Genomic DNA, 26,754 nt, shown 5'->3' on the forward strand with positions numbered 1-26,754 from the left:
AAATGGTAAAACACAAAAATCAGAAACGGACATATGTACGTTAGTGTATATATGTAAATAAAAAACAAGCCTATTAAGTCTTTGTATGAAGCCCTGTAGTAAAGATGCTCCATGAGAAGAGAGGTCATTTGAAGACGAGCCTGCTGTAATTCGCAGTGACACTTGCATATGAGTTATGGGGGAAGCGTAGCATGTAAATCACCATGTTGCTACTACTACTACTACACCCTCAAGTACTTAAAGCCGCTCCACGGAGAGGTTCCAGCGAGAGGAGAGCGGCTCCACGGGCAAGCAAGGGAAGCATGGACACATAGAGATATTTACATACAGTCAGACAGACTTCCTGGCATTGTCAGAACTGAGAGCGTTGATGTCAGATCCACTCCTTCCTGTGCAGAAGGGAGAACGCCATGAGATGACAATGGGCCCAAAACAGGACAAAGAGGAAATGTTTAAATTTAGGCCCCTTCTTCCACCATCTCCTCTTCCACGGCTATGGAGCTCTGTAGCTGTTTAGTTTTTGTGAATTCCTTCAGTCCCCCCTCCCATGAGCTCCCTCTCCCCATTGTGTCATTTCAATAGAAGGATTTTCACATTCAACGCAAATCCCAAAGGAGGATCAGCTAGTAAGACCAGAGTTCAGTCAATCACTTGTTTTCACTGATGTTCCTTTAGAAATTATAAGAGCTTCCTTATAAATCCATCCAGCAAACAAGATAGAAAAAAAACTCCTCTGTACAGGCTGCATCAAAAATGTAAGTAGTTTGAATTTTAATGAAATAATGGATAGAAAATAATATTAAAAGCAAAAAAAAACATCCCAATGTTAATATACTGTAAGATACATAGCTAATATCTAGCCTAGCTAAAGCCAAACCTGGCCCCATCCAAAAGCCAAAAGACACACTTTGAATTATATAGTTACAGTGAATTGGTAGCCAATGTGTTTCTGAGTGTGTGTGTGTGTGTGTGTGTGTGTGTGTGTGTGTGTGTGTGTGGGTGTGTAGGTGTATGTGTGTGGGGGTGTGTGTGTGTGTGTTTCTCCGTCTGCGTGAGAGCTTTATCACAAATCAGAGTGTCGGCGTCTGCAGGAGCTTACAGGGCAAGAGTTCACCGGTCCGTCGCTAACTCTGGGAGTTTCTCTCAGTTTGATGAGAGTTGACGAAGTCTGGAGGCAAAAAAACCAAACACATGTCATCTACAAAGGAGTCGCTGTCCGCAACATAACTTCAGCCTTACTCATGGATATAAGTTAAGCCCGTGAAGTGCACTGGATAAGTTCAGCGTAAGTTTTGGTGGCAGAGGCGGTGTTTTTATTGACTTCAAGGACGAGAACGGCGATGCCCTTTTAAACGGGGAAGTTTTCTGGAGGTAAGTTAACAGCTTTAACAGCCGCTAACAGGATCGATAGTTTATTTCATTCGCGGGCACAACTTAATAAGCAATTTCCGAAAATATATTGAATTTTAAACGGGCGGTTAATTCGGCTTACATTGTCATTAAATGCCGCCAAACTAACTGCATGAATGACTTTCTTGAAACCGACTTCTGCAGCGTTAACGACAATTTTGTTGATGCCATTTATTAAACAAACGTTTGAGACGCCCAACCCAAGCTGAAGTTAGTCATCTGTCATAAGTTTGAGATGGAAACTGAGTTACGTTTTGTTTATATTGTGGGAGTAAAACAACCAAAATATCCTGTTTATGTGTGTTTTGTTTGTTTATGTGCCTTTATAACTACCAAGTAGGCTTTATAACAGTTAAAATGTCACATTTATGTTATCAGAAGTAGTGGGGTAGCTAATAGTGAAGTACGTCACATTTTACATTTACCTTTTAAAAAAAAAAGCGAATATGTAACTATCCCTTCATAGGCCTACATACATACATTTTTGGATTGACTGAGTGCTGTCTTTTAATAGTTTTCTTAAACAGCTTATCAGTAAAAAGCATAGCCTATAAATTAAATTGTGACATTCTGCGAAGAAGCCAGCTTAATTGAAACACATCCTTAGTGATGATCTCATGTACCAACAAAGATATATGCTGGAGGCCCCAATTACACAAGATGCTTCCATACATTAAAGGGATTATGAAATGGGGGTGGGGTGGGGTGGGGGGTAATTAACATGTAGTAGCTAGTATAGCACTTGCCCAGCATCTTCTTCCTCAGAGGGAGCTTATCTGAGCTGTGATGATGTCGCAGCTGGAGCAGGCCTGAAATAACCAGACATCTCTGTAGTGAGTGTTTCCATGACAACGCAGCCTCCTGGTTTAAATTGTGGATGGGGACTGTGTCTCAAATAATTACTTTGGATAATATGGACCAAATATGGGGGGAGGGGAGCATTGGTTGTTTGTGACTGTTGACTCATGGTATCAGAAGGCCTGTCTGAGAATCACAAAATGAGCCTTTTAATGGTGTCATTGTGTTTTAATGTTGAAGTAATACTACAGATTTATTACTCTTGAACATATGACCTCGTGTGTAGATTGAATGTAGCTGACCATCCACTCAGAATATTTAATATTCTGTATTTTGTGTTTATGGGGGACATATACAAGCCTTCTGAGCAAGTTCAGACAGAATAAGAATGATATAAAATGACAAGGCAGTCATTTTAATGTCAAATTCCTGAGTAAAAAAGGGGTTTTGTTCCTCCAGGTGTTTAAGAGACAGAGGCCCAAGACATGATGTCCATTGGAGCTGATAGCTGACACTGTAGAATGAGAGAGGATGGAACAGACAGACAGCCCTGCCCCTGAGAGCAACAACCCTAATGGGTTTGTCAACCGAGTGTTTAATGTTTCTCTGGATGTGGAGAATGAAACCAGCAGTGTTTATATTCAGGAGACTGGGCCAGGGCCTGCAGAGGGGCAAGGAGAGACCCAGGCTGCCTCTTCTCAGGCCCCTGTCAAGGACAGACAAGAGGTCAACCGGAGGCCCCGTGCCACAGGGGGTATCTGGAAGATCTTGAACCGAAAGAGAGCTGTGTCAGAGCTGGAGCGCAGACCCCACTCCATGATCCTGCCTGGGGAGGCTTCCATCCCTAAACTCTCATTTGCTGACAAAGTTCGCTCCTTCAAGAAGCTTAAATCTCCCTCTGTGTTTAGGGGGAGGGCAGGGAAATTGTCCACTGCAAAGTTCAGCAGCTCGTTTGTGGATGAGGACTCTTTCTGCCGTGACATTGGCACTCCACAGCAGTCCAGCAGGGGCACACTTCGACACCGTGGCAAGAGGCACTCATATGCTGGCTATACAGCAGAATTTGACTGCTCATTTGAAGATATTGACCTCTCAGCTCCGATAGACGGCCATCAGCCCACTGTAATAGGAGAGCCTGTGACTCAGAATGGTTGTAAACCATCTGAAAGAGTTTTCTATACTAAAAGAATTCACAACAATTCAACCAACTGTAACAAAACTGCTGCAGGCTCCGAAGAGCCCACCATTAAAGGTAGCCCGAGCACCCACCAGGCGAGAGGAAGGAGGCACAAAGATGTGTGGAGTTACCTGAGGAGGATTTCTCTTTTGGGGAAGGCCAATCCTGTCTACTCAGAGCGCAGCTTTGACTCTGAGCTTCACTCTCTGGACAAAACCATTGACTCAGACTATGGCTCTGTAGACTTTGAGAGTGTCAGAGACTTTCAACCTCCGCCCCCAAAACACTCTGATAACAAGGGGCACTTTGGTGGTCTGTTCAAGTTTTTCAACAGTGTAGCAGAGACAGCCAGAAAATGGCGGACAACATCACGTTCCTTCTCTCCTCCAGAAGGAGAGAGGACTCCGATGAGCTCCCCACGGGCCGCACAGCGTACAGTGGACAACATTCACAGTGTGTCCCTTACGCTTCACAGCGAAGGACTTCCAATATCCCAGCCTACCCCATCATCACCAGTGAACACTAAATCCTTACACTCCAGTGGCTTTGACAGTGAGGGTCCGACACCTGTGACAGGTGGACGATCCCCAAACGTGGTCCTGAAAGCCTTTAGGGCATGCCCAGGATCTCAAGCTGTCAATGGCCTCCAGAGTTCTGAGGGTACAGACAACCATAGAGACAGAGAGACAAACCACAGGTCCACAGCTATAGTAGAGAATCATATCCCTCAGTCAGGTACAAACACAGACACTAAAAAAGTAGCAGAGGTTAAACAGGATCCATTACACTGTCTCTGTCAAGAGGAAAAGATAGAGGGACAGACAGGAAATGAGCAGGATTCCATGGATGCTCCACCTGACTCCCACCAGATACAGGAAGTGAATGTCCAATCACAACAAGGTGATAAAGAGAGCACGACCAATAGCGTACCAGCGACAGATTCCACAGAGGAAATATTTAAGGTATGTGACTTTAAAAAGAAAATGAGCTGCATTAAGTACCAGCCACTGAATTTTAATAAATGCATTTGGCAGAGAAGTCAGTCATTTGTATTGCTAAACTACTGTTGTGTTTCTTGTGAGAGAATAGCATTTTCATGTATAATTTGTCTCACATTTATGCCATAACCACATTCCATTGCAGGCTTTTTCCACATCATTAACATCGCCAGAGGCATGCATCATGTAATTTACTGCATAAATGCTCAAAATATCATTTATGTAACTGTTTTAACCATGGTCATTCTTTTGCTTCTTAAAATCATCAACAACAAACTAGAATTTAAATGGTGCCAGAGCTATCACTCATTTCCTCATGATATAAGTGCTAGGTGCGGTTCATTAAGTGCCAGGGAGAAACAAAAACATTCAAGACACAAGCCTGTGAGGACATGTATTGGGCACCTACTCTACAGTTGTCCTTTTGCCCCATCTGTTGGAGAGAAGAGGAAATAGTCAGTAATTACAATGGTGTCCAACATCATACTAGAGGAGTTTGTCCTTTCCTGCTTAGCCAGCTTTGTGCAGCATGCAAGGAAACCCTATTTCCCACAGAGCTGGCCATGTGTAATTGCGGTAGCCCTAGAGCTCTGTGACGTCTGCGCTTCATGACGGCACCCTTCCCTCCTCACTCCAGTGGAGGCATTAGTCATCTTCCTTCCAGTCACACCAACGAGTCAGGACATGTTAGCCCTAACTCCTAATGACAAAATGAGATATGACATCTCAATACTCAGCACACTTTGGTAGGGGTTTATTATGCAAGGACAACGGCTGTGTGAATCTGTGTTTTGGGAAGGGTGCTAATATGCAGGTCTACAATAAATTACGGGAAGTGATGTAAACCGGGAAAATCCTCTTCCATTATCACCAACTGTTTACAAATTAAATCCACTAGTCTGTTGTATGTTTTCTAATCTTCTCCGAAGTTTATCTGCCATTAAGGTGCAGTCTTGGCATTTGTGGCCAACTACTGATGCATTGCCATTAAGAACATGAGCGCATAGCTATTACAGTGTTTTGAAATGAAATATGAGATAGATTTTGTTTAATCTATGGAGACATTCCTCCCAATTCCCTACACAAGAAATGCATTGTTGCACCTTTATTTGGGCCAAAATGCTGAGTATCTGTGCCAATCACAGCTGTGTGAGCAGATTGCCAGCCAGACAGGCTGCAGTGTAAGACAGCCGGGCTCAGCCGTGCCCCACTCTAGCACAGAGAAGACCTCTGTACATCACAAGCCCCTGCGCCCTCGTCCTCGCCCGGCCTCAGCTGTCCTGGACCTGTGGAGGCCAAACCCAGACCGAGATCTCTACAGCCATTATAGTGAGGTTGGCTCACTGTGTCGGCGGAGACGCAGGCCTGCTCCCACCATGCAACACTCTCCGGGGCAGAGACGGGTGGCTGCTCGCTCCAGGCCTTGCTCTGTCATAGAGACCAGTGTTACTAGGGAGACGCAGTCCACGGAGCTGCACCACAGAGTAAGATGCCAAATAACAAACACAGGCACTCATGCATACATTCACTCAAAGCAAACATACAAACATTGACATAAAAATGACAAATAAGCAGTCCCATAAATATATAAAATACACATTTATACTGAGTAAATATATTAATATATATATATATACATATATATATATATATATATGTATGTATATATATATCACATTGTGATGTTGAAAAAATGGAAGTAGTCTACACCAACTCACTCATAAATATAACTCAAGCCCATAATGAATCAAACACACACTACGGACTTTGAAGGGCAGCCGGGCACTAACTGAGTATTTATACACCACTCACCACTGTTAGCTGCAACAATGCATGCACGCTCTGCCCCATTTATAGAGGCCTGTATTTCTGGTTGCTGCTTTTCCCTCAGCTCACCTCCCCCTCTCCCTCTCATTTTCTTTCCCTCTCTCTCGCCCTTTCTGTCTTTCTTTCTTTCTTTCTCTTTCTTTCTTTGTGGCTTCTCTTTCTCTCGCCCTCACTCTCAGTCTTTCTCTGTGGCCAATTTTCTGCCTCATCGCTCCCATAAGCTCTACCTCTCATTGCCCTAACTCAGAGTCGGTTCATTTTAACCTGAGAGACCACCCGGTTGGCATGATGTATAGTCTCTCATGGTTTGCTGCAGGGCATGCACACCGACCAATGCACCAGAATAGACTAGCTGGATGTGAAATACTTTAATTCACTGCAAAAAAAAAAAGGGGGACAAGGCAGTAAGGAAGAATTTTTTTTAACGTGAAGGGCAGGGGAGAGTGTGCATTCATCTGTGTGTGTGTGTGTGTGTATGTATCAGAGTAACTCTGTATAGAATATAGGAGATGCCCTAACTACTCAGTACCCTCCAGGCCTTGTCTCGCCCCCCGGGTGTGTCACCGCTAGAGCCCCCACTCAGGGCATCTCTCCAGCGGTGCCGCTCCCTGCCGCTTACCCCCAGCACTCTCACCGCCTTGGCGCTACTCCTGCCTCAGTCAGGTATCATTGCATAATTTGTATTTTTTTGCATCAGTATTCAAGGTTGTGATTGACATGTGTTTGTTGAGTTGATTACTTGTCTGTCTGTCCAGGGGACATGGGTCAGTCGTCATCATCGGTGCGTCTGCGGTCTGGAGGCTCTGGTAGCTGCAGGAGGAGGAGGCTGAGACCTGGTTCGGAACCATTGCAGGTCAATATAGTGAGTAGCACGCTAACCCTCATAAACACACACACACACATAAATACAGATTGACCCAGTCACTGCTTTTAATCTTCTTTCTGTTCGGCTTTCAAGGCCTTTAGAATACTGTGAGACCACTGTATATATGATATTAAGTGCCTATATACTGAATATACACACACACATACACATACATACTGTATGCACTGTAAAGTCACACTGAGTTTGTTTACCTGAGGGAAACATGAGTAGGTGTGAGATAACAGCATGATCACCTCTCACTGGTACTGGTAATAGGGAGATGACGGAGCTCTGGTCAGTGTTGCATCAGATAATGTAGGAACTGATCCGTGAAGATGGTGGTCATATGGATTAATGTCATCCAGTACTCTTAGGCTATTACTCATCATGAACTGGACACCTAACATTTCAGATGTTTTTTTTTTATCTGTCAGGAACACAGCAGAAAGCGGTGTGACATTAAATCGTTTCTACTGTATATACCTGGTGCGCTGGAATCTGTGAGAATCGTAACGTGTCTTTGTCAGTTGTGTCAAATTAGCTTCAGAGTATGTTGGAGTAATACTACTCAGGAAGTGAAACCAGGCATTTCAGAAATCGGTGCTTTGATGTGCAAGTGGCCTCGGGGGGATTCTAGTGGAAGGAGATGCAGAGTTTTTCTGAAACATCCTGACGGGGTAGTGAACATTTCTGGGGCTGTGTCCAACATCTATTCCTGCAGAACTGCAATGCATAGGGCTTAGCAGCAGTTACATTATTATTTGATCATTCCAAATTGAATCTCTTCTGAGTGCCGCATGCTTTAAGTTTTATCCTCTTCGCCATTTTTTCCGTTGATTCATTAAAGAGCATCATGCTGTTGTTTCATAGCTTGTTTCATTCAGAATTATGAACACATATTCATTAGCATGTAGTATTATGGGGTATTTTCACATTAAACTATTGAAGAATTAAATGATGATGTTATTTAACAATGATAAGCATTGTGTCAAGATGTGTGAATAGACTGAAATTCAAACAATTTACAAGGAGTTAATGAGGATTTCCCACAGCATTTGAAGTACAATAACTAGTTCATTTTCATGACAGGTATGCTGTCTACTCAACTGTTGAATTATGAGCTTTGAGTCCTGGCACGAGTTTGCATTGAAATTTAGTAAACTGTGTCTTTGAAGAGGTGGTACTACCGCATTTAGGATTTGATTATAACTTTTTCTTACCAGTCTAAATAGTGTTTGTGAGCCGCTGCACGTTGTTGCTATGACACTCGCTGGCTCCTGCTCATCTTCTTGCTTCTATCTTTAGGCAGCCTTTTTAAGTGTGAGCTAAATAGAGAAAGCGTGTGGGTGAGAGAGAGAAAAAGGGGTGGGAGAGAAACAGAGAGGGGAAGAGAGATGCTCCCTTTGTATGTGCACTTTTGTGTCATGGCCCTCCCCTGGGGTAGGGAACGTGGACACATAACACTGAAAATGTCTTGTGTGTGTGTTTGTTTGAATGGCAGGGGAAGTTCAATTTTTGCAGGCTTAAATGATAGGGATTTGTAACTACATCTAAAGCATGGAGGTATCACATGTATCTATATACATACTGTATATGCACAATATGACATAACATGGTAACGCAGCTGTAAGTGCAGTCACATGGATGGATGATGCCTCAACATGAAATCTGTGTGTTGCTGTCTTATTTCTGGTAAGTCACGCGTTGTTTATTTGGCGTAGTTCGCATGTCAGGGTCGGATCTGCTGTTTGTGATAGAGTGCAGTGTATGTTACAGTCTTCCTGTTAGGATGACTACTGGAGCCTAGAGGCCGCAGGCAGAGAGAAAGCATTCTCACTGCAGTGGATTAACTGCTAATGCTGACGCCTCTCTTCTCCCTTTCATTTAAATGGATTTCTCCCCCAGTCACTGCCCTCTCCTCTTCTCTTCTCTTCTCTTCTCTTCTCTTCTCTTCTCTTCTCTTCTCTTCTCTTCTCCTCTCCTCTCTTCTCTTCTCTCTTCTCTCTTCTCTTCTCTTCTCTTCTCTTCTCTTCTCTTCTCTTCTCTTCTCTTCTCTTCTCTTCTCTTCTCTTCCTCTTCTCTTCCTCTTCTCTTCTCTTCTCTTCTCTTCTTCTCTCTCTTCTCTCTTCCAACAAACACCAAGCAATAGCAGTCTTTGTTAATTCCTATGCAGATGAGAGGACAGTTTCCTGTGTGTTACTAATGCTGTGCCCGAAGCTCTGCTGTCAACTTGTCAGGAAGGGGGACTGTCTTATTAAAGACTTCATGCAGCTTAAGAGTTTCAACAGAAATCTTATATGATTAAGTTTGGGCCAACCTGGGTCTGTCTGGTCATAATCATATTATGCAATGCCATCTATTTATTATGAACGCATGAGTCAGCAGGCAGTGGCTAGTTGGGCAGTGATGAAAAGGGCCAATGTTGAGTTCAACAACTTCTTCTGCATACTCTTTTCTTCACATGCGGGGAGCAGCAGTGCTTATATGATAATTTAACCACGTAGATTCTTTTTGTATCTGCATCCTAGGCCTCACCCCCTATGATACACCCTCATCATAACACTCTGACACACACAAACACACACTTCACATGCTCTTCTGATGAATTCATCTGTCAGGGTGTATGAGTCATTGCATTAACAGCTTCATTCTTTGGTGAGGAATGAATAGCACCGGCTAGTGATATCTCTGTCAAACACACTGTGAACGTGTAGCGTTTGTTTCACCCTGGCTTTATTTCAGAGCCCTGCGAGACAAACCATGGGAATAAGTCTTCCTCAAAATAACTGCATGTGTGTACAGTTTGCACTCTGAGCCACAGGTGACCTAGAATCCTTCATCAGTGTTCGCTCCCCTGCCAAGATACAGGCGCACGTCTCTGCTGTGACTTGCTGCAGCCACCAGCTAATGCCGCTTTGTAGGATGTGGTGGCCTCTGATAAATAGTAGCGCTGCTGACTGAATCTGAGCAGGTGGTTGTGTCAGAGCTTCCCTAGGCTGTTTTCTTCCAAAGAATGGGTTTCTGCCTGTCAGGTGTGTGTACGTGTATCATTGTTGTTGGTGGTGGTATGCATAGGCGTGTGACTCCATGCTTATGTGGCAAGTGTTTTTGTGTGTGTGTTAGGAAGAGAAACAGAGAGGCTCAGGGCCTTTTCTCTTATATAACTGTTGAGAGGGTTTCCTTTGCTCCCTACAAAAGCCATTTCCACGTTTATTTCAGATGGCTGCATGTTCCTGGGGACTGGAGGAACAGTGCTGTGCGTTAATTCTCTGACTCACTGGTGTATCCTGTTTTACAGTATCTCAGCATTATACTCTATATTTTGTCAGACTATGCATGTCTGTGCATGTAGAGATTTGTGTCTGTGCTTTGTTTGGAGTACATTCAGTGTTATACCTCATGGGGGCCAGTATTTCTTATCCTTCTATCATCAGTCAGACTATCTTACGTTGCTGCCACAGAAGGACAGTGCGGCTATATCAGTGTACGGTTTCAGTAATGTCACAACGTGCAGTGATTTCTGTTGTGAGACTATTTAACGCCCAAGCACTCCAGCGCTTGTTATCCAGCATCAATTTTATCATTTGTGGTTTTTCCCAAGCTGCTTAGGTGATTTTACCCACAGTCATCAGCTTCCACTGTTTGCGCAATACGCTGTTTATTTTCATGGCTTTTTGACAGGTCTATATTAGGGATAAACACTTAGGAATGTCACCTTGTGGTGGGTAATATGATGATCCCTTGTTTTATGACAACACCATCATAAGGCAGAAACACTACAGGCTCAGATGTGTTGCAGTTTTCTTCCACTGTGAAATTTTTATGTATCAGTTCCACTGATAACTTTCACGGTAGCCATTCTTCCTTTTTTTAATACAACTTTAACTTTTCACCAAACAAAACTAATAACCTAGAATTGTATACTTCCATATCGCATTACAGTCTGATTACTTATTAACTATCCAGCGTACATTTCATTGCAGAGAGGAGGTTGTGCAGCCCAGGACCTTCCAGCGATTTAGTGCCACCTGGAAGTTATTGACGTCTTCCTGGATTCATATTTTTCAGTTATGTTTATGTATTTGTCTATTTGCAAACTATTTGGGCAAATTTATGATTTTGGCACAAACAAAGACACTATTAGCTATGAAACTTTGAATTTTACCGACATTTACTGACCACAAAACACTTCACATTTTGGAGATGGCATCAGCCCTCTCTTGTGCCACCCCAGGGCCAAAGCCTTCCACACAGGATATCTCCTAACCTAACTGGCAGTTTGCCATTGCATTTTAAGAGGGCTGATTTAATAACCTAAGTAGTGCCAGTTCATAAAACACAAATCTCTGTCTGCATAATTTGGTCTTTGCTATGCAGTAAAACATTCACAATCAGATCTCATGTGACCAAAAAGTTCTACAAATGAAGCTAACAGTGACATTTAGGGGTAAAAACTAAGGAAACTAGGCTTAGCACTCATCCGTGGTGCCAGTACATTATTCAGACCTGATTAGGGGTTGTAATCTTGCTGCTTTATCAACATAGAGGCTGATTTCGACTGACTGTTGTCCTGGGGATCATGTGTGTTTTGCATAATTTGGCGGTGTCTTAAAAACTGAGCCACCTGACTTGGAAATTTCCCACAAATAATGCAGAGAGTCATCATATTCAATTCAGTCATTGTCAACCAAGTGAGGTGTTGCTTCTGCAAGGAAAGAAGCAACACAACTTTGCCATAGGCAGCAACATTCCCAGTGACCAAAACGTAAATGGAGAGCACATAGTAAAGCCGTTTAAAAAGCACAACATGTTAAACCTGTCAAGGATTTATTTTAATAAAGCTCTTGGGACTTTTTCTGAGCATAACTGCTCTAACTGATCTAAATATACAGTATGTTAATTGAGCATTTGTAAATACATAGCTCCAGCCCTGGTCACTTTGTCCCTGCCCTGAAAAATGAGACAGGAGCCAACTGCCTGTACAGTGTTCTGCTAGTTAGAGTGTATCCTGCAGGCCTCTGCGAAAGATGGGCCGGATTTTTCTGGCAGCTGCCACTTCTTGTGTACATTATTTAGCTTAACTTTCTGCCTCTGACCTCCCTGGCTCCCTGCTACACCACATGCAGCGTCAGAGAAAACCCTCCATCACATCCACGTATTATGCAACCCCGTCACTCCTTGTACTTCTTCCTCATTCCCCCTCTCCATCCACCTCCCTTTCTTCCTGACCTCAAAGCTCGTCATCCCTCCCTCCATCACTTCCATCTCTGTTCTCTGTTCTCCTCTCCTCAGATCAAGTTTTCTCTCCCCCGCTGTTTTTTTTTTTCTTCGCTCCCTCACCTCACCCCCTCCCCATTCACTCCATCCTCCCATCCGTTCCTCCCTCCAGGCATGTGAAAACACCTGCTTCCTGCGGCCTGTTGTGTGTGCAAGTGTTTGTCTGAGTGAGTATAAGAGTATGCGACTTTCTATGTGCATCCATGCCTGTGTGCAGTCATATATTTTAGATGACAAGCTTGTTAGTGAATGTTTTACAGGCCAGTCGTATATCAGGTGGAGTCTATGAAGTCTTTGATGGGAGGAATTGACCTATGAACAAGAAGTAAGGTGCTGAGAAACACAGAATGCCTGTCTGCACCCAAATATGGTCTCGCTGCAGAGTTTTGCATTTCAATCTGCTGCTCTGCTTTTGAACTCTCGTGGCGTGGAAGCAGTGAGTATGTACAATCATTTATGCTCAGAGGACAGGTGGAGCTGTACATTTACAGTGAGTTACACATCTGTGTCATACAGTGGGCATGACAGTTGATTAGAGTGGGTGAGTGGGCTCGTCATTGCCAGCCGCAATCTTTCAAATAATGTGACTCACCAGAAATGTCAGAATAAAAATCTAAATATATACATTCTACTCCCAAAGAGGCATAGAGCAAATATCCAACAAATAGTGTATCCAAATATAGCAGCAAGAGATCTCAGGATGGATGGGAAGGCACTACTGCTCTTACCTCCCAGTGCTTTTGGGCCGCAGGTGGCTGACCACGCTCTGATGAATGGTGACACTAGCAAGCGCGCTGAGCACACTCACAACCAGCTCAGTAGAAGTACAGTAAAGCAGCGCTGGCTGAGGCAAGCAACCCAATCCTAGCGTAGGTCATTTGGTTTTATCCCTCGCCCCACAGCTGAGCTCTCAAATGACCAATCTGTGGGCTTTATTTAAGTACACTCTGGCACTGATGCTGAACGGAAACATAAATAAATAACAGCCTGTATTTTCAAGTGTTCTTCAATGCTTTCTTTTTGTTACGGTTTGTGAAAAGCTACAATGCTGTCTTTGGGGAGCTTGTTACAGTGTCTTTTAGCAGAGACACTGTTTTCCCTCTATGGAGAAATTTTACTGAAATTTCAGACTTACCACACCTTCGCTGAGGAGTTTAGAGCTTCCGGGATTTCAGTTTGAAAATGTTCAGAATTATTAGTAGTTCGATACATCTTCTACTTGGTGGTTTAATCAAGGAGATGCCTTAATGTAAATGTAAAGGAGTCAACATGTGTGCAAGGGAGGTCACTAGTCAGAGATGAAGAGGGTCAAAAAAAGAATGAAAATGCTGAAATGAAATTAATAGTGATGAATAAGTAATGTATATGAAATGCCTTGCAGTAAAAGTATAACCATAATGTAATATAATACAGTATAATCCGATAATATAATGGCACCTTTTTATTTTTTGTAATGAATATGCACTGTCATCATATTTTTAAAAGATTGTTCAGCATTTGGGGAAATAATCTTATTGACATATCTCTTACAAGAGATTAGATGAGAAGATTAATGCCGCTGTCATGTTTTTAGGGAAAATATGAAGCTACAGCCAGCAGCCAGTTGGCTTAGCTTAGCACAAAGACTGGAAACAAGAGGGAATGGCTAGCCAGGCTCTGTCCAAAGATAATAAAATTCAGCGATCAGCACCTTCATAAGCTCATGTTATATCTCCTATTATACCTCCTATAACTGCTGTTTTATGGTCAAGTGCAGTGACTTGACCCTGAGCATCACCACAAGGTTGCTTGGCAACCAGCATCTCCAAGAAGTTATATGTCCATCCAGCCAAGAAATAGTCCTGCACATAACCCCCTACACATTTAAGAAACAAGATGTTGGCACTGTTGGCAAGAAAGCAAATTATCGTATTGCACAAAATGTTGCACTGTTCCTTTAATTTTGACCAGAACCTTTGGTGGGAATTGTCAAGCAAAGTATGCTGTGTCAGCATACACTGAGAGTTCTCCCTAGGGCTTCCAATGTTATTTGGATTTTTAATAGAGGTTCAGGGGTAGAGTGTTGAGTTGGAGTTGTGTATTGTATGCTTTTAGCCATTAATGCCACAGTTAACCTTCTTTCCCAAATAAGATAAAGTTATCAAAGTAGCATAGTAATGGCCAAGTTTCCGTCACAGAAGTCTGGAAAACAGGTGAGATGTATATTAAATTGGCTTCATATTTTATGTACAGTATCTCCACTGCAAACCTGTCTTCAAAAGCCTTTTTTATTTCACAAGAGACTTGATATACCTTATATTCTGGCAGTGTTTATACAGAGACGTTCTGTCTTCAGTTTCCCCCACTAGAACTGCACAATGTTATGCAGTATCACTAGAGTCTGACATAAATAACACAGTCTCCAGAACACACAGGCCTTGCACTGATTTATCATGAAATAATAATTCATTTTTACTGGTCCCATGGCAGTGTCATGAATGAGTAGGAATATTCCTCCGGCAGCCGTTCGGTCTAGGAATGTTGGAATATCACTTGTGATGTCTTTAACCCTAATTTCTCCACCCTACTTGGCACGACCTCCTTCTTCTATCTCATCTACTCTATTTCTTAACGTTTTCTATGGTCTGACCCACTGACTCGCCTTTACACTAACAGCCAAATTGAGATGAACGAATAAACAGCTGATGTCTGAACAATGGTGACAAAACTGTGTTCAGGAAAAGTCCAGTGATTTATTTTTAGGGCGCTTTGTGGCTGGAAGGCCTGGGAGGAAGCAGGAAGTCAATGTGGTTGTTGTGGGGATGGGAGGGGAACAAAAGAATTGCAGCAGACTAGAGGGGAAATGGGTGTGGTGGGCTTTGCCTCCCATTAGCCAAATACTTACTGACCACAAACAGATTCATTTGCTAGGAGTGAATTTTATAGTTTTATTCGAGGAGAGATTTTCTAAAGACAGAGCTTGTTGGCAAAAGGCCAGTAGAGTTCGGACTGATCTCAGAGCCTCAGTTAGAGCTGATCTCAGACCAGTAAATGAACATGAAGTATGAATATCATCAGTGTTCCTTTAAAACAGATGTTGAATTCAACCAGTTCATTATACTGTACTTCTACACAGCGTGGTTGTATAATGAGTGGATGTCCAGCAGTACAGTAAAATCTGCAGAAAGAGATGATTCATGAATTTGATTCATGCACTTCTGACTGGTGTTGGAGTTAAGGAAATGTTTAAAAAACTAGGGAGGCTCTAGAATATATTTGCCATCTTTCATCTGAAGTTGAGAGGTGCAAACATTCCTCATATGGTTGTCAGTGTGGCTCCCTACGTCCTACCAGGATACTACTAACTGTTATGAGCAGACATTGCCCTGAGGCATAAAAGGGGGATTTTAGCTGCAATTACACTTGGATCTTTGGCACCATTTCCTCAACCTTGTTCAAGGAAGGTGTTGCAGATGCGACTTGCTCACATCTGTTTGTAATATTCATTGACGGGATATTGAGGCACACTGGCGGTCTGGAGAGAATCCAGTTTGATGACATTAGATCGGCCTCTGCCATTTGCGAATGATCTTCTCCCTTTGGCTTAATTGGACCATGGTCTGTGATGTGTGCTGGAGCAGTTCTCTCACGGGGAAAAGATGTCCCAGTCAAGAGAGTGAACAGCTGCCTCTGTTGAAGGGGCTCAGGGTCATTTTCACATGAGAGGGTGAAGGGTGAGATCATGAGATTGACTGTCAATTTGGTGTTGTGGCTGCAGTAATAGAAATTATTACAACTCCGATGATAAGGAGAGGGCAGAGGCACTAAGCAAAGTTCACCATTTGCCTTTTAATCTGCTTTTGACCCTAGCCAGGTTTCAGGCTAAGAGAAGTTACAGAATGGATGTGATTTCAGATACAAGGAGTTTTATCTGTAAGTCTTTCTTCATGACCGGTGAGGAGGTCAGTGAGGATTGACATACACATTTACGAAGACATCTCGCCTTGAAAGTGCAGTGGACATACACAATTGTGTAGAAAATTTAAAACAGACCAATGACAGAGCGGAGTCTTCTGCATTGCTCTGCTTCCTTTACTTTAGACACTTAGCTTGATAGATGACAATAAAGTAGAAAAGTGGATGAACAATTGGATGGAATTAGAGCCACAACTAACAATTATTTTCATTAGTGATATTCTGCTGATTATTTTCTTGATTAATTGACTAATCTTTCATGTGATCTATAAAATGTCCGAAAATTGTGAAAAATTCCCAGCACAATTTTGGACTTCCTCTGATTGATTGTTTCGTCCAAACCATGGTCCAATAACCCAAAGATATTTAATTTATTAATACATAAGACAAAGCAGCAAGTCCTCAATATTGAGAAGCTGGAAATAGGCAAGGTTCAGCATTTTCGCTTGAAAAATGATTTAAATGATCAAACTAGTTGTATAGTGCAATATAGTTAATGCACATACATGAACATTAGCATGATACAATACAATACTTAATGCTTATTATATTTTGTTACACCTGTCTTAAAAAAGTGTTGACCAAACACTATTTTATATACAGTAGCTGATGAAGACCATGGGATGTGACTGAGAGTTTCGGGAAATTTCCAGTAAATGGAGGTTGCACTGATGATTAATTCTTTGAGACCACAGCAATTTCTGATGTCATAATTTGTGAATTGTGATTTTCTAGATTGGACTTCTAAGGTGGTCCTATTTTTTTTTGTTTTCTGAAGTTTTTGGAATTTGTTGGCATAGAAATTATTTATTTATTTATTTTGAATTTAAAGATTCAAGGGTGATTATCAGTCACATCCCAGTTATAATAGTACGACTCCGTGACAATAATGACAGTCCTGAACATGATGCAAATTGTATTAACTAGTTGCATCAGTGCTTGTTGTTCATGTAACTCAAGCACAGTGAGTTTAAGTTCAGTGCTATTTAACATGTGATTCTCCGCTGGTTGGAGATATTCTTCCATTTTTAAAAACTCTGCCTCTCTTCTGTATATGTATGAGTATATTAGCATTGGTGTCTGTGCAGATTTAGACTTTCAGATGTGACCTTTGTTGTCTAAATGTCAGGGAGATTGGAGAGAGAGCCCACAGAGGTAGGGCAGGCTTATGTAATCTGCTCACTCTGCGTTTCACATACACACATGCACACACACAAGCACAGAGCAGAAAAAAAAAGCTTGTTTGAGGACGGTTGTCATATCTCAGCTGTGATGCCTCATACTGCTCTCTGCAACTCACTGAAAGCCTGGCTTTCAGGAGCCATTGCTTTTATCAGCATGTATGTGCAGAAGTGCCCTGGAAATTATTTATGGCTTTAAAAATACTGATATAGTACATTCCTTTGGTGTTATTCTTTTAAACTTATTCTGAGGTCTTTTGATCGTTCCCAAAGCTCTCAGCTCAATGTGAAGACTGTGTAGATTACAGAGGGTGTGTGTCTGTGTGTGCTGTTTGATGGTTGACTAGGTGGTGGCTGGTTTGGGAGTGTGGGGAATGAACCGAGCTAATTCTCCTGTATGTATTCATTCATGATCGTGTTGTACTCCTTTCATAATCTGCCAACAACAGGAGGCGCGGACACCAGGACAAGCGCTGCAGGCCCTGATGGATGCGCTCGTGTGTAAAACAATGTTCACCTTAAGTATCATTGTGAACACGAAGGCCAAAATAATGATGTGCACGCCAATGGCAAACACGTGCATCAGATGGGAACTGGGGCCATCTTGTCCTGTCACTCACAACTCACTCACAACACTGAGCCTTAAAGGAGTACTGCACCGAAAACAACGCTCTGAACTCATCCTGTATTTTTGGAAGGTACATCAGCTGGATTGACAAAGGTCACTGTGGATTCCAACGGCAGTTTCATAGTGGAAAAAAATGTCCAAACATCCACAGATCCCTCTCAGAACATGTTAGCAATGAGCATAAAGAATGAACCATTATCCATATTCTGGTGCAAATGTGAAGACTTGACTCATACTGAGCATACAGATGTACAGCTACAGGAGTGATTTGAGAAGTTTCTGACGTTTTGATATTTTTATTGAAGCTGGGTTGCCGTTAAAATCTATTCTAATCATCATGATTTCAAACTAACTACAACTTCTGTCCTGTCTGATTGAGCAGACTATTCACAACAACCTGCGACTTCACTTTCCACTGCTACAAGAATGTATGGGCACACATGATTCATTCAAGGGAGAAATACCTTCATAGAGCTGATTTGTAAATTTTATAATGATATTGGGCCAAAGTGATATGGGTTTTTTTTAATGTGTGTAACAATGTAATTGTTATTCTATTTTACAGTAGTTTCTTTTGTAAAGTGTCTGTCATAATGTCGTGGACTTAGGAGGTTACATGCATCATTTTTCCTAGTATGGACAAGCCTCACTGCCTCTGATTATCTTTTCATGGTCCACAAATTTGGTGGCTTTGGTTTATTTTAGAGAGTTGCATATAAACCCTCTCTTGTTGCGGGTTTGGAGCTTTGCATGTTTCAGCTTTCAACTAAGCCTTTTTTGTGCATTTATTTATTTAGAGTAAGTTAACTGAGTCCTATGCTTCATTTCAGATAATGTCCTGATTCACACTCACACAGTTACACACCTCCATGTCCGGAGGTGGTTTCTGCAACCACAGTCTGGTCTGGGACACCAAGCAACTCCACTAGGGCAGTTTGAGGTTAACCAGCTTGCTCAAGGGCATCTCAACAGTGGTAATGAGGTTGGCACAGTCTCACAAACCAGTTGAAATCACATGTGCAACACTGGTGGTTTAGGCATTTCCCTACCTCAGTTTTAAGTATATATTGTAGTATAAATCCAGGATTGTGTGTGTGTGTTTGTGTATGTACTTGTGTCATGCTTCAGCATACACAATTAAAAAGACTTTTAAGATGTATCCACAAACATTGAAATGCACTTGATCCTAGTCTCGTTACAACATACATAGTTATCAAATTAAAGAGGAGCTTTGATGATTTTACACATCAAGATCTGTTTACAAGTCCCAGGGAGTACAACAACAGTTTTTACATCTGTAAAAACAGATGGAAGAGTTTTCTGACTCTGGAGGAGATTTTTTCTTTGTGATAAATAACAGACAGCCTGCGTTACAAACTGGAGGTGTGGAGTTTGAAAGACATGGTTGCTCACCAGTTAGAGAGGGATTAGATTATGGGAAATCCAGCATTTTTGTAACTCTACCTGTACTAGGGATTGAGTGAGGATACAGCATCTTGACCTCAGCTGTATTGATTCTTTTTATAAAATCTACCTTTTGTAAGCCCGGTATATTGTGAATTAAGCATATTAAACTATTAATTGATTAATACAACTTAACCCTGAATTTTTTGGACATTTTTAAATCTTGAAGACTACGCAAATGTGGATTTTGCCAGATCATAAAATGAAAGGTCGACCTGTGACTCTAGACACTGAGCTACAGACCTAAAATTGAATTTAACATTTGTAGGACTACTAAACATAACAATAGCAACAATGCAGTTGTGATACACTAACCTAATTTGGTCTAGAACTGCCTATATTAAAATGTATGTGAGAAAATGTAATAATTTAGCCTCAAACAGAGATCCAAACTATGTTTTCATGAAACATTTTGGATTTTCATGTAGAGATACTTTTGCATTGCTAGGGAAGGCACCTTGAAGTGATTGCTGCTTGCATCAGTGATGTTCGTCAGGTTGACCAGTGGCAATACAGAGTGTAAATCTGCTTGATTATCAGATCAACTAGGCTTACTGTATCTGACTGATGGCTGGCCACAGACAAACCAGCAGCAGAAAAGACTGACATTATGCCAATAAAATTATAAGGTGGTGATCACTTTGAGAAAATTTCATCCATTACTCTGACATTTATTCTCCTTCATCACGGGCTGTTAATGATAAATAATAAATCACCACGGCACTGTGATATTTTTAGACGGGGTGGGAGATGAATGAGGTTATGATTCTGGCCTCTGTGGTCGATGTAGTCAGCGAGGGGCTGGCTGTGCCCCTCCCCCGACTGTAGGTGATGGCTGTTGCCGGTAGTCTTGCAGTGGAGCGCTGATCAGTATTAATACAGGACCGCCTCTCAGCCTCACAGCCGATCTCCCTGGTCCCCACTCACCGGAAGGCAGCTCGGCAGCTGCGAACAGCCTGCGCACAGCCTCTCTCTTGTTTGCTGTGAGAATCTATTGGCCCGAGAGTCGGTCGGTTTAGGGGAAGAGGCGAAACACCGGCAGGTGTTGACTAGCGGGGAGAAATCGCGGTGCAGACTGATGACGATGATGATGGTGAGGATGATGCATCTCTTCCCGTGCCTTTATGAATTACATCGCGTAGTGTGAAGAGGCGTAGGGGCATCGTTTTTTTTTTCATTTCTCGCCTAACTGTAATGGTGGATTTCTTGGTGGCTTTGATGCTACATGTGTAGACGGGGGAGCTGAATACCGCCCGTCACTGAGAGCGCATCTCAGCATCGGCCTGCAGCACTGCGCCATGGCCTTGGATGTCCAGACTTGCGCGGTGTTTACGGTGATCGCGGTTCTGGTGCTTGTGAACGTGCTGTTGATGTTCATCCTCGGTACTCGTTAATGGATCTGCGCTTGGGGCCCGGTTCGCAGCGCACCACACTTTCACTCAGGAGAGGAGAGAAAGGCAGTGCGCGTTGGTCGAGAGCGGGGACACCCGGCGCTCCATCACGGCTACGCGTTGAAATGAATGACGTTGGTACAACATAATGTATTTCTGTTACCCCCCTCCCCAATCCTTCGTTATGTCTTGTGTCCTCTCACCGTTTGTGATAGCTAGTGTTGTCTGGTGGTGGTCGTAGTTGTGCGGATACAGATCTGTGATGCTCTTACCTTTTCTGTGGTGACTGGAAATTCATATCCCCGCATATAAATATGTCCCCCTCACCACCACCCCACGTCGATCTCCCTCTCTCTTCCATGTTGTATTTTGTGGATTATGCGCATGGATTACCATTATTCTATAATAATTTATTTGAATTTTAGATGACAAAATGAATCTGATGGTCTGTTTTTAACCACAGCCTGCTGCTGCGTCAGGACTTGTTTTTCCATTGTGCTCCACTGTAGCCACATCTACAATATGGCAGCTAATAGCTGAGCAGTGGTCTCTCCACTGAAGTAAATGTGGTATTTGTAGCAAATAGTGGTGCAAGTGAGAAGTCTGTGCTGCTGATCATAGACTCTGGAGGATCATTGTAATCTCATCTGAACAGTAACCAATAGCAGGCAGGGCTAGGCCTAATAAAGGAGGGCCTCTGTCACTCCAGGTTTCCCCCATTTTAGATGCAGCTAAACTCAGCTCCCATTTCATAACCCACAACATTCACACCCCCCACCCCCCGTTTGCAACATTTCAATGTGGCACCTGTCTCTGAAACCCACACATTGTTACACCTGGTCACTAAAAAGTGACTGATTAAAAGATGTATCAGTGTTTGTGCATATTTCCTACAGATGAAATGTCCTCCAAGTGAAAAGGCTTGTCAGATGGAGATAAAAAATGCCAATTTCCTTTCCTTCCACATGCAGTGTCATAATCTAATAAAGGATTGGAGGCAGGTGTCATGAATGTTGAATGGATGTCAGAAATAGATATTCTAAAAGCCTATCCCAGAGCTGTCCATGACAGTCCTATTAATAGTGAAGGCAGGCTGGCTAGGTTTTTTGAAGATACTGTATGTGCTCTCTCACACTCAGACTAAGTGCTATGTGTTTTTTGTGTGTGTCTACTTAAGTGGTAAATGTTGTACTGTAAGTGTAGAAAAAAATGTTTGGTGGCCATGTATTATGAACATAGATACCTTCATCACATGCTGTGGCATGTGGGCCGGTGTTTTCATCACTGTGGTAGAAAGCATAAACAGATTTCCTTACGGGGACCCCCACAGGACTGTAAACATCACATCATAATCTTATATACTATAGTGATTATGGCTCAATTGGCTGGCAGTGACAACACAGTGCTACTTACAGATGTGTGTTCACATGTAAACATGTGAACATGTTGTGAGTGTGTGTGTATTTGTGTGTGTGAGATAGTCTTGGGTGGGTGTGATTTGTGGTTCCTCTTTGAGTCTGAGTCCTGCACACGTCCCAGGTGTTCACACATTTGTATTCCCTCCAGGGCAGGTGCCTTCTAATAGAGTTCTGTTAAATGCTGTGCAGTCAGAAGTGTCAATGTGCGGATGGTGTGTGTGAGCGAGACAACAGTGTGTGTGAGGATGTGTGTGTATTTCTCACCGGTTTTAGGCAGAGCATCTTTGATTGGCTCCCAGACTCAGGGTATAAGTGTATTACATAACAGGGTTGGCAGACACAGGGAGGACGGACCGTGAGACTCACTCAGTGCGTCGGATTGAGAAGCCTCTTTCTGGAATACAGCACCTTGTTACTCGACATCTCAGACTCAGCTCTCACGGAGAACCATCACCTCGACCGCTTCCAAAAGGGATTTAATTATCATGATTGTATGAACCGGACTTCTCCATGCATACACTCTCTGAACAGTTACATGCCACAAACATGGTAAGGCTGGCTAAAGGCGTGTGTGTTTGCTCAGGGTTGCTGTAGGTGCTTTGGTGCAGCTGTGCTATGGCTAGAGATAGAGGAGGATGTTGGAATGCAGTGGAGCTGCCAGTGCAGTGAATGCTGATGTGTTGTGCTGCAAAGATGATATAAGCCAATGAATCGGCTTTTTACTCTTACATATTTCCTTGTCAGTCTTCTCAGTGCTTGAATATGATAGAGAAAGCATTGTCATATATGTCCGTATATAGGGATAGATTCCTCTGCATTCATTTGCATTGACCCAAATAGACGACTGCTTCACTCTCTGATCTTTGATGTTGTAACTGCATTGTAACCATAATGATGACACAGGTCATTACCGCTGGTAGACACACAGGTAATAATGAGTATTGTTGCAGGACTTCTCTGTGTTTGTGTGTCTATGTGTTTACTGTATGCCTTTTGATCAAGCTAGGTAGGAGCCGGTGCTAAGGCAGGAATTGGGAAGATTGATTATGTAATGCTTTTAATTTATTCAGACATGTAGAGGGAAAAAGGATGCAATGTATTGGAGAGGGCAGTGCTGATCTCATTAGGGAGATGGAAGGATGAGGGGAAGGAGAGAACTGAGCAAGAAGGAACATTGGCTGTGAATGGATCTCTCTCCCTCTCTCTCTCTTTCTCTCTCCCTCGCTCTTTCTGTCTGTTGCCCATATTACAGCAGATTGATGGGGACTGGAGAGATTGTGCTTGGAGTGAATGGGGCTGAAAATGGAGTGGTGCTGGGGGGCAAGGCTCATCTGTTCTAAGGGTGCTGTTTCAGACAGAGGTCCTGATGTCAGATGGTGACGGTCAAGCAGAACTGATTTGGCTTCAACTAGTTATGCCAGCATGTTTTCTGTTTAATAAATGATTTAAATCAAATTCCATATCCTCAATCAACAATGATTTTTTAATCTTTTTGAGCACTATTCATTGGTCCTGTTTCCATGGCAGCGTGACACATGTTTTTGCGGTAATCCTCCTCTCTTCCTGTAGTGGAGAGCTTTGAGATATAGACTGGCGCTATTGTTGCCCCAGCTCCCAGCCCTATGTGATACCTGATTGAATCATCCCACTCAGAGACGTCTTTGATCTAAAATTTGCATGCAGAGGCCCACACTATTATATTTTACAGCAACATGGAGATGATCATGTTAGTGAATGCTGCAATGTGATTGGTTTGTCATGTTAATAGCAGATAACAGAGTGATATTGCATTTATTCAGTGGTCACTCTTTGTCCGTGTCTACTCAAGCACAGAGACACTCACACACCTAAATTTGGAAATATTCTGGTGCATCCTGAAGTGTCCTTGCTTCATCCCATCATCTTGTCAATACCAGTGAAGCATCCTCATCTGTCGCCATGACTACGGCTGTTCTTTCCCTTCCAGGCATGGACGTCCCTCCTCTATGTTCACTCCTCTGCCCTGATTGGCTTATATCCCCTGTAGCTGTCTCAATAAACCATCAGGGAGGTATGCTTGTCTACAGGTTGAAGGGGCAACGTAGCTGCTGAGTCTGAGAGCTTAGAGCCTCATGGGGGGGGGGGGGAGTTCAGATGATACAAACAAACACACATACACACTCAAAATCTGCTGTTTCTCGTGAACGTTCTTCCAAATACACCGCATCAGCAGGAAGGTAGAATAGCGTTTTTGTGCTGGAGTGATGAGGTGCATATTAAAAGGTTTTCTCATCTAGGGATTTCATTTTAAAACAGGCAAAGCAATCTTAAATGACTGAGGGAAAACATCTCCTGCCCATTTAAAAAATAATACTAGCTCAATATTAATATGCAGAAGCCTTAATACAAGTAAAGAACTAATTTCATGTCCATCCATGTGACAAACCTGTCTCCAGGCTTTTGATAACTCCTTACCTAGAGCCTAAGCAGCTCCTGTCAGGCTTGGTTAGCGCTGGCTGCTCTGCCCACAGCCCCAGGGACTGGATGCATGGTTAGCTCAGGACTGGAGAATGCTGATGAACACTACTTTGGAGAGAACAATTGGAACAAACAGTTGGAGCTGTGCCACAGATGCATACCCAGGTTTAATGCATAAAAAAGCGTGGCTGCACGTGTGAGTGTGCGCATGTGTGCGTATGCATGCCTCAGGGCGACAGAGCTAAGTCCTCAGTGTGATGGATAGTGGTGTTGTGTGGTAGATGGATGATGTCAGACTCAGGTCCTTCTCAGGAACATTGTCCGCTGTCTCCTGTCCTTTAATGAGAACAACCTTTAGCCTCTAAAATCCCTGTAAAGAATACTGATCACCTGACAGGCTTTCGTACATTTACAGACTATATCCAGTGCATGCACCTCAAACAATAGTCTACTAACGTATATGCACACAGTTGCACAATTTAAACATTTATTTTCAGTGTCGCATAATGTCCACATTATTCATTCATGATGTTAAAATCAATAGAAAAGATATGATGAGTCATCCTTTCATGTTTTGTCAAAGACTGTGCTGCAGATAAAATAGCAAGCCCTGGTGACAGCATGAAGGAAGGGAGATTATCCCTTCACATTTGTTTGCTCCTCAGCATTTATATTACATTAACACATGTAATTATTGTAATGTCATAATGGGCCAATTACGATCCCTGTGTGGAGATTGGTGCTGTGCTTCTGAATGCTGTGTTGTTTCTCCACTAATGGCTCTGCCTTTTTTGTGTTGTTGTATTTTGTTGTGTTGTACACTGTGGTCTGTGTTAGCTATTGTGTTGTTCTGTTTGCAATCCCTAAGCTGCCAGTGGGCCCTGGCTTTGAGGGTGTGTATTTGCATCCATTAGTAATCTGAGTGGGTTTAACAACAAGAATTTACACAAATTGAGGCCAAAATGAGGCTGAGTACTGTATTACAATCACTTTCAAATTTGTTTTACGTGCTGTTTTAGATCACGTGGGTCCATATTTATTGGTCAGTGTCTACAGTGATGTTTATGCTCTTTTAGTGGTGTTTCCACAACAGTGGCTTCAATTAATCAGAATAAAACATAAGCCATTGCCCTGTCTCTTCCTCCTCTTTCTCCAGTTGATAAGTGGAGGTTCAATCGTCAATGCTGAGGCGGTATGGGACCATGTGACCATGGCGGACCGGGAGTTGGCGTTTAAGGCCGGTGACGTCATCAAGGTGCTGGACGCCTCCAACAAGGACTGGTGGTGGGGCCAGATTGACGAGGAGGAAGGATGGTTCCCTGCCAGCTTTGTACGGGTGAGTTAGCTGCAGCCATGGCTGGCCAGCGACCATAGACACAACACACACCCACACACACACAGAAATGGAGGCACATGAACATATGCACAAAAGCTGATAAATAAACATACTGGGAGGTGCACATGCACAAGTATCTTGTCACATGCACAAAAACACACACTGATATGCTTGTGCCACACACAGTTTACACACAGTTGAATACTGCTTTGTTTTAATAATACATAACACTCAAGAGATCAGAGAACAGCTAGCTAAGAGCCTTTATCTGGTGTTCAGGGACAACGAAACAAAGATGCTGATGAGCCCCCTTTTTTAAGTTTGGCATCACCTTCAACTCCTATCCTTGAAATCAACTTAAATTTACAACGTGTTCACTTACCTTGTGATTATATGATATCACCCATATCTGAGCTCAACTAAACCCAACACTGCATTAACACAGGACTGATCCAGCTACTATATGTTATTCCATACTTCTTTCACTTAACTTATTGAATGATTGGAGAATTAGCATCCTTGTTGTAGGTGGAGGCTTCCACAGCAGATAAGCCCCCTCACCCCCCCCACCCC

At 42.7% G+C, this 26,754-nt stretch overlaps 1 protein-coding gene across 4 annotated transcripts in view; it reads left to right on the forward strand.

Moving 5' to 3' along the window:
- The first annotated feature begins 1,067 nt into the window (after window positions 1–1,067).
- The window catches only part of LOC111646420 (spermatogenesis-associated protein 13), a 42,387-nt gene continuing 16,700 nt past the window's right edge, over window positions 1,068–26,754 (forward strand). For 2 of the 4 annotated variants that reach the window (XM_087170969.1, XM_087170971.1), the window contains exons 1-6: window positions 1,068–1,371; window positions 2,668–4,347; window positions 5,529–5,867; window positions 6,747–6,873; window positions 6,966–7,072; window positions 26,002–26,181. In XM_087170969.1, the coding sequence (XP_087027095.1) occupies window positions 2,740–4,347; window positions 5,529–5,867; window positions 6,747–6,873; window positions 6,966–7,072; window positions 26,002–26,181 (2,361 nt within the window). In that variant the 5' untranslated portion in view covers window positions 1,068–1,371; window positions 2,668–2,739. The remainder of the gene's footprint in view (window positions 1,372–2,667; window positions 4,348–5,528; window positions 5,868–6,746; window positions 6,874–6,965; window positions 7,073–26,001; window positions 26,182–26,754) is intronic. The other 2 variants (XM_087170970.1, XM_023395895.2) reach the window with 2 other exon arrangements.

Source organism: Seriola lalandi, unplaced genomic scaffold (assembly GCF_002814215.2).
Source record: "Seriola lalandi dorsalis isolate HSWRI2012SDOR001 ecotype SW California unplaced genomic scaffold, Sedor1 jcf7180002054971, whole genome shotgun sequence".
NCBI classification, from domain to species: Eukaryota; Metazoa; Chordata; class Actinopteri; order Carangiformes; family Carangidae; genus Seriola; species Seriola lalandi.